Source organism: Salvia splendens, chromosome 11 (genome assembly GCF_004379255.2).
Source record: "Salvia splendens isolate huo1 chromosome 11, SspV2, whole genome shotgun sequence".
Lineage (NCBI taxonomy): Eukaryota > Viridiplantae > Streptophyta > Magnoliopsida > Lamiales > Lamiaceae > Salvia > Salvia splendens.
Window position 1 is genome coordinate 28,383,748 of NC_056042.1, and position 7,919 is coordinate 28,391,666.

At 37.3% G+C, this 7,919-nt stretch overlaps 1 protein-coding gene across 1 annotated transcript; it reads left to right on the forward strand.

The window, feature by feature from the left end:
- Positions 1 to 946: 946 nt before the first annotated feature.
- On the forward strand, positions 947 to 7,585 carry LOC121755966 (protein STICHEL-like). Its single transcript, XM_042151416.1, has 6 exons — positions 947 to 3,372; positions 3,715 to 3,934; positions 5,187 to 5,711; positions 6,392 to 6,914; positions 7,143 to 7,224; positions 7,306 to 7,585. The coding sequence occupies exons 1-6, from the start codon at positions 1,228 to 1,230 to the stop codon at positions 7,399 to 7,401; spliced, it is 3,591 nt and encodes a 1,196-aa protein (XP_042007350.1). The 5' UTR covers positions 947 to 1,227; the 3' UTR covers positions 7,402 to 7,585.
- Positions 7,586 to 7,919: the final 334 nt, after the last annotated feature.

A 7,919-nucleotide genomic window follows, 5' to 3' on the forward strand; every position in this document is an offset into this window, starting at 1 on the left:
AAGATAATGGCCCAGTCAATATAATCATTAAAGCAAGCCCAATATCAAAACAATTAATGGGCCTATCAGGTATTCTTCTTGAATAACTCCTCACTTTCACTCTCATAAACACGACGAAAACATAGACCTCCCACCGGCAAAAACCTTTGTTGGAGCGGTGGCTTGGCCTAACTGTGGTTTTGCCACTAAATAAGCGGTCGTTTGGTCCCTAGTATAAGAATTACTATGGTAAGTGATTTCTAAAATAGTTCATTTAAAAACCAACATGATTGATGTGGTGGTCCAACACCTCGTCCTTTAAGTATAAACTATGAAGTCGTATGAATGGAGCTAACCATTTGGCAGTTCCCTATCGATTAATGCACTGACCGTTGAGATGATGAATTAGTCCTCTAGCTGTCGGCAAGGGATTAGTCCCGAGAATTACATTGGAAAACCAAAAAAAAGTAGTCCATTTGAATAGTTGAAAGTTGAAACTAAATGCTAGCTGGGAATCCCTTTTAAAAACTAAAATATAAAGAAATATAAATTAGAGAGACTAAAATATCCCAAGCAATTCATATAGCCTACACGAGTGAACTCTTATAAAGTCTACTGAAAATCAACGAATTAAGGATCATTTAAGGATGCTTCTCATAATCCAAAAAGTTAGCACAGAAAATATAGGCATACTCATAAATAGGTCTCTAAATTGAAATCAGAAATAGAAAATAACTAATTTTTACAGACAATTCAAATTAGAATGGGGGTAGTAATAAATACTTACTACAGTAGGTCTTTAAATTGAAATTTATCGGAAACTCTTAAAATTAATTTGACTATTCTTTAGTATATTCCATTTAATTTAAATCCAAAACGGCCATTTAGAAATTTAACAAAAGGAATCAAATATTGAATGCCGAATTTATAATTTCCATGGTGACTCAGAACTCAGACCAAACAAGCCCTAGAGTAAAAAACGGAATCTCATTACTGCAAAATAGTGCGAAGGAGGGAAAAAGGGGTGTTTTCACATTTCAATAATTTTGTGTGCGCCTCAAACCGTGGGATAATTGAGCTGTAATTATTGCCTTGTAATCCATTATTTATGCTAGGTGGAGCAGAGATGCTCGTTAAAGAAAGGCTATTACGATCTACAGATCTGCATTTCTAAACAAAATGTGGCATTGAATCATATCGTCTTTCTACTTTACTAATTCAGTCCGGCGGCGGTGGCTGTATTGAGCTATGCTGTCAGTTGAACCCCGTGACGGCGGCGGGATTGATCCCCGGCCGAGCAACTTGCATTTGAAGAAGGAGCTGACGCAAATCAGAAAGGCGGCGAGGGTGCTACGAGACCCCGGAACCTCCTCGTCTTGGCGCTCGCCGCCGCTTGGTTCTGCAAGATCTCTCACCTACAAGAATGGTAACGCCGTTGCTTCTTCCTCTTCACACATTTTGCAGCCACGATTGCTTGTTGGAAGTAGCGATAGCTTTATTAATAATAATAGTAGTAGTAATGTTAGTGGTGGAGGCATTTCGAAAGCGAATGAGGATAGGAGGAAGGTTTATTTATGTAACTGGAGAAATCAGAAATCTGAGAGTGAGAGGAGTAGGCAGATTGATAGTGAGAGTGGTAAGGATGAGGGGTCCTCCTCTACTCGAGAAGGGAGTCTTGAGTCGGATAGCTTGAATGTTGGTGGAAATGATTCCAAGAGTGATGGTTATTTTAGTGATAGGTACGGTTCTTTGATGTCTAAATGTAAAGATTCTAACTTTACACCATCTATTAGGCGTACTATTAAGAAGAAAACGAAGAGGAGTAGTTATTCTAGTGCTAGTTCTAGACATCAGAAGGAGGAGTTGCAAATGAGGATGATTTTAAGTAGATATGCTGAGAATGTAGCAGAATGCTCCCCTGGTGCGAGAAGGAGGGATGATTTGGCAACTTTGGTGGATCAGTTTGATGATAATGGTGATTATTGCAATTCCGAGGATTTAGGTAGAGATTCTGCAATATCACCTTTGCTTGCTAGGATTAAGAATAAGGGTTGGTCTTATTCACCCTCAAAGTTGTTGAGGACGCATAGGAAGGAGGATGATTCTCTTTCGTATAGCACACCAGCATTGTCAACAAGCTCTTATAATAGATGTGCCATTAAGAACCCAAGTACCGTTGAGTCGTGGGATGCCGCCACTGGGTCATTGAATGGTGCTGATGATGAGGTCAACCAGTTGGATTTGCCTGGTCGTCAGGGCTGTGGAATACCTTGTTACTGGTCTAGAAGGTCGACACCAAAGTCTAGATATAGTAGTTCTTGTTCTCCTTCTCTTTCTGATGCTCTAAGAAGAAAAGGAAGCATCTTGTTTTGTGGAAGTCAGACCCCGTCCCATGGAAGACATAATCGCTTATCTTTGGCTTCCAGCAAGAGGAGACTCAGCTCCAAGACAGCAGGTCAAAGCCTCGTTCCTCTCCTTGACAATGGTGCTGATGGAAGATTATCCATGAGAAGTGGGAATAGTGATGATGAGCTCTCAACAAATTTCGCTGAGCTTGATTTAGAAGCCTTGAGCCGGTTGGATGGTAGGAGGTGGTCTTCAAGTTGTAGAAGTCCCGAAGGGCTTGAGTTAGTAGCTTTGAATGAGGAAGCGCATGAAGAAGGTTCTCCTGAGAATGTCAGAAGCCTGAGCCACAAATATAGGCCAATGTTTTTTGACGAAATAATTGGCCAAAATATAGTTATTCAGTCTCTTATGAGTGCGGTTTCAAGAGGGAGGATTGCTCCTGTTTATCTATTCCAAGGTGCTCGTGGAATTGGAAAAACTTCAGCGGCTAGAATCTTTGCTGCTGCTTTGAATTGCATTGCCACTGAAGAGAGTAAACCCTGTGGGATCTGCAGAGAATGTGCTGACTTCTTGTCTGGAAAGAGCAGGTATCTTGAAGAAGTTAATGGCTCTAATAAGAAGGGAATCGACCAACTGAAAAATCTGTTAAGAAACATATTGGCAGTTCATCCCTCAGGACTTCAACATTACAAGATTTTTGTCATTGATCAATGCCATTTACTGCCCTCAAGAACATGGCTGGCATTTCTTCGACTCCTTGATAAACCATTGCCGTGCATTGTTTTTGTACTCATTACAACTGATATTGAGAATGTACCCCACACGATATTGACTCGGTGCCAGAAGCACATTTTCAACAAGATTAGCAATGGTGATATTGTTACTCGCCTAAAGAAGCTTTCAACTAATGAGAATTTAGATGCTGATCCAAATGCATTGGAGTTGATTGCTTCAAATGCAGATGGTTCACTACGAGATGCAGAAACAATGTTGGACCAGTTGAGTTTGTTTGGGAAACGAATCACTAAGTCCCTGGTGAATGAACTTGTAAGTTAACAAAACCCATATTTAAATCTTTAGTTAAATCTTCGTTGCCCTGCCTTGTGACTCTGAATAGTATTTTCTTTCTGACTTGCATGCGGAGGAATGACTACTATTTTTTGCATTTTTCTTGCCCATTTAAGTTTTTTAAAAGAAAACTTGTTCTTGCTTAAATAAGAGGTTGTATTGTTATCTGATCAGTAAAAAAGTGCATGTGGATTATTTCCACACAAAAAACGAAAGAAAGTGCATGAGGATATCAATAGATTATTTGATTTCTACAACTTTGAACCAGGTTGAATAGTCTATTGAATTATGATAAAAAAAATTACAATGTTCCTTATGCAGATGGGGGTTGTCTCTGAGGATAAACTACTGGAGCTTCTGGAGTTGGCAATGTCATCAAATGCTACAGAGACAGTTAGAAGAGCCAGGGAAATGATGGATTCGGGTGTTGATCCATTAGTACTAATTTCTCAATTGGTGACACTTATTGTGGATATTATTGCTGGGACTTATTTGAATGCTGATGCAAAGCACAACTTTCTATTCTTTGATGGGAGAACTTGTAAGTTCATCTCGTGTACTCTGTTTAGCATTCCACTACTTGGTCTTTTCTAGTAAATATCTTGATAACCCCAGAAAGTAACCATTATTGGTGAATTTGAGCAATCTCCAATCTCCATTAACATTTAATATGTCATTTTTTTCCATTGAGCATCAAATGTGTTTTTACTATTCTTACTCTTTGTGCCCATTCCGTTGTTTATAGATATACTTGCCTCTTCATTTACTCAACTGCTTTTTATTTCATTCTAGGCTTAAACAATTGAAAACTCATAATTGCATAAGATTTCAAATGATTGTTTTTTGCCCTTCTCAAAGAAAATATCTTAAAAGAATCTTAGTTGATATCTATTAATATATTAAAGTAAATGGTTGTCTATGAACCGTTTGTGTAATGGACACAGTTCTGTGCTAAACTGTTCTCTATAAGCTTATTTATTTCAACTTCCACTTCAGTTTTAGTTAATAAATCGTTGTCTATTTTTGGGCATCCCCATTTTATTGTCAGCAATTTTAAATAAATTTGTTGCACAAAGAGGGTAGCCCTCATTAGACCTAGATATGAGATCTCTGAATAATTTAAAACAAAAAAAAAAAAAAAACTCTGTACAGCTGCAGTTGGATGACAATGATCCAAATTGAATGAGTATTTCTCTCTAAAATTATTTATCACAATGTTAAATGGATTTTCCAATCTTCTACCCCTAGTAAATAAAAAATAAAATAAAACAAATGGTGTGGTGTTCGCTGTGTATGGAAATGTTTTACTTGTGGCATCCTCTCAACTATTCAACTTTATTTTTCTCATAAATGTAAATTTTTGGTATTTATTGCCACATTCAAGTTACTTATATATGAAGAATTTATTGTGGGGTGGGGTTGGTGGAGGAGATGAATCAATGATAACATTTGCTGCTTAACATGCTTACTTTTTTAAATAGTATCACTTCGCATAGTAATTTAAATCATGTTCTTTCAACATGCTGCCTACTAAGTATACATATCCCATCTGCTGCAATTGGACCAGCAAAACCTTTCAACATGTGATGTCACTTTTTGTACTTTTTATATCGAGCCAATGCTCCCTGGTCCTGCATGCTTGATCCTATGACTCAATTAATGAATATACGAGTAAGATTTTTAAATAGTATCCCTGCCTCTAAATTTTTGAAGTGTTAAATACTTAATTAATCCAGTACTGGAATCTGAGGTGTTCTCATAATTACTAAAATCATTGATGGTTGAATTTTCAGTGACTGAAAGAGAATTGGACAGGCTGAAGCATGCATTAACGCTACTGTCTGAGGCAGAAAAGCATCTCAGAGTATCAACTGAACGATCAACCTGGTTCACTGCAACCCTATTACAATTAGGTTCTCTGTCTTCTCCTGATCGAACTCAGTCTACCAGTAGTCGACGACACAGTTCAAAGGCAACTGACGAGGAGCACATGAGTATGTATAGAGAAGCTACAGTCCCTAAGCAGAACTCAGATGCACAATTTGCACCTGAGAAATCAGGTTCTCCATCATCATTTATGGTTGCTGCTCAGAAACCAGTCAGACTAATGGACAAACCCAATCAAGGACAATTCAGTAATAGTGATAGTCAGACTGACTCAAATGGTGACTGTGCAACTGGTAAAATGACAATGACATGCATGGATTCAAATATGTTGAATAATATCTGGCTCCAGTGTATTGAGAAGTGCCATTCTAAGACATTGAGGCTGCTGCTTCATTCTTATGGAAAGCTTGTTGGTTTGTCTGAAATGAAAGGTAAAAATATCCATACGAATGAATTACGATGGCATTTCCAGTTTTTTTTTCGATCTGCTTTATAGGATAACAGTTTACACGACACTGCATTGTATTTGTGAGTGTTGTGTGTGAGTGTATCCATATTGGTAGGAATTAAATCTTTTCAGGTGATTATAACACTTAAAAGCATATGAAAGAAGGGAATTTTTTTTATATTGATAGGATTACAATCCTTTCCTTTTGGATATATACCAAATATCAACTAACAAAAAGAAGATTAATTAAAGCCGTTGAATGATTTATTTACTTAATTTAGTTATAATTATGTGATTACTTGTAGGGTTATCTTATTTTATTGCGTTGTAGGAGGTGTGTGGAAGATTTTACTTGAGAAATCAGTGTTTAGTTGGTTAGGTGAAAACTTGAGGAACTCTTTTTTTTGTTATTTAGATTCTCTTCAATTAATATTTCTGCTGTCTTGTTCATTAAAATTGTGATACCCTTGACTCTGTCTTACTCTGGTTCAGAAAATTAAACATATTGTTGATCATGCATTACATTATATGTCACTGGCAGTTGAATTCATCACTCTTTCTCATATCATTTCCTGTATATGTAATAGCATGGTCATGCCAAGTGCATGCTTAGGAGGTTTTCTTTAGCGAAATTTCTGAGCACTTCTTTTATTCTTTATACAGGTGGTTTTATTGCTCACATTGCGTTTGATGATAGTAATATCAAGACCCGAGCAGAAGGTTTTCTTAGCAGTATCACCAATGTATTTGAATTAGTTTTACGAAGGAATGTGGAGGTTAAAATAAGTGTATTGCACAGAGTCAAACCCTCCGTTGCAGACGTGAGTACTTCAGAAGATGGCAAGTCAGATCTTCCTTTGCGGAGAATTGAATCCATCATCCACGAGCAAAGATTGGAAACTGCATGGCTGCAGGCAATGGACAGAGGAGCCGCTGGATCGAGCCATTCGAAACCAGAAACGAATCAAGTGCTGCCACAGGATGGCATTGATCATCCAAATGAGTTGAAATCAAAGGATTCTCTAGATAGGCCCTTGCAGCAATGGGAAGATGAGTTACATCGCGAGATTAAAGTACTGAAAATTAACGATGGAATGTCACATCAGAAGGATCAGAAAGTTAAGAAGATTGGTCATTACCCCATATCTCCGAGCTTGCTGCATAATTCTAGCTTCCCAGATAATATGTAAGTGAATTTAATTAATCATTTCAGATTTCTCAATCAAAATGCTTAAGAGAGATCTCAAGTTTAAGAATGAAAAACAATCTGTTTGATATGCATAAACTTAAAAGAAAAGGATGATCTTCTCTCTTGAGGTGACAGTATACTTCTGTTTGATTGCTCTTGATAGTAAAGTGAGAGTGAATTGTTCGTGCATCTGTCACGTCTTCACATTTCCTATTTTCTTTGCAGGGGATATGAATCTAGCACGGGTGCAGGTGGTTGCAGCGCCTTGTTCTGTTGGAATAACCGCAAACCTCAAGGAAGGAGAAAGGTAGGCTCTCTATTTCAAGTCTAATCTCATTCGAAACTGGGCGACATTATATCCCCAAACTAACTTGTGTTCCGTATGCAGAGCACTCCTTCACGTCCACCCAAAGGTGTGAGATTTTCTTTATTCGGAGAGTGTGCTAAATCAAGGAGGCCAGAAAACAACAGATCGAGTAGATGATGATCAGCCATTGCCATTGATATTGTATTTATAGAGGCTCAACTCAGTCTTTGATTTTCGAATATGTCAAGATCGGTAACGGAAATGTATGTTGTAAAGTTAATTATTGTGACTCATCATTTACTCAATTCACCAATGGTATTAATAAAAATTACAGACGTTTTTTTTGTTGTGCAATGAAAAATGAAAACGCAGTGACTTACTTTGTTTACTTGATGAGGTATGTTAGAAGCCTTCCATGCCCAGATAAGATATATGGGAGTACAAAATTTTTCCTATAATTTCATCCATTGTGGTAGCTCTTTGTGCGCATTGAATATGGGACGGCAACAAATTGAGATTAAACAATAGTAATAACTTATTTAAATCCAATTGTGGGTATAAATTAGAGGAATAAAATCAGATTCTAGATCGCTACGTTAATGTATGTAGTCCCCAATTTTCTTCAAGCCCCCCCTTTTTTAAAACTTTTTTTTGTTATTTTTTTATATATTTGCAAATAAAAAAGTACAAGTTGG

Bases quoted from the DNA above. Each gene is read 5' to 3' on its own strand.
- LOC121755966 (XM_042151416.1), top strand. From the start codon at position 1,228: ATGCTGTCAGTTGAACCCCGTGACGGCGGCGGGATTGATCCCCGGCCG. The intron at 3,373-3,714 runs GTAAGTTAACAA...TTCCTTATGCAG, and splicing joins AGTCCCTGGTGAATGAACTT to ATGGGGGTTGTCTCTGAGGA. The intron at 6,915-7,142 runs GTAAGTGAATTT...TTTTCTTTGCAG, and splicing joins TCTAGCTTCCCAGATAATAT to GGGATATGAATCTAGCACGG.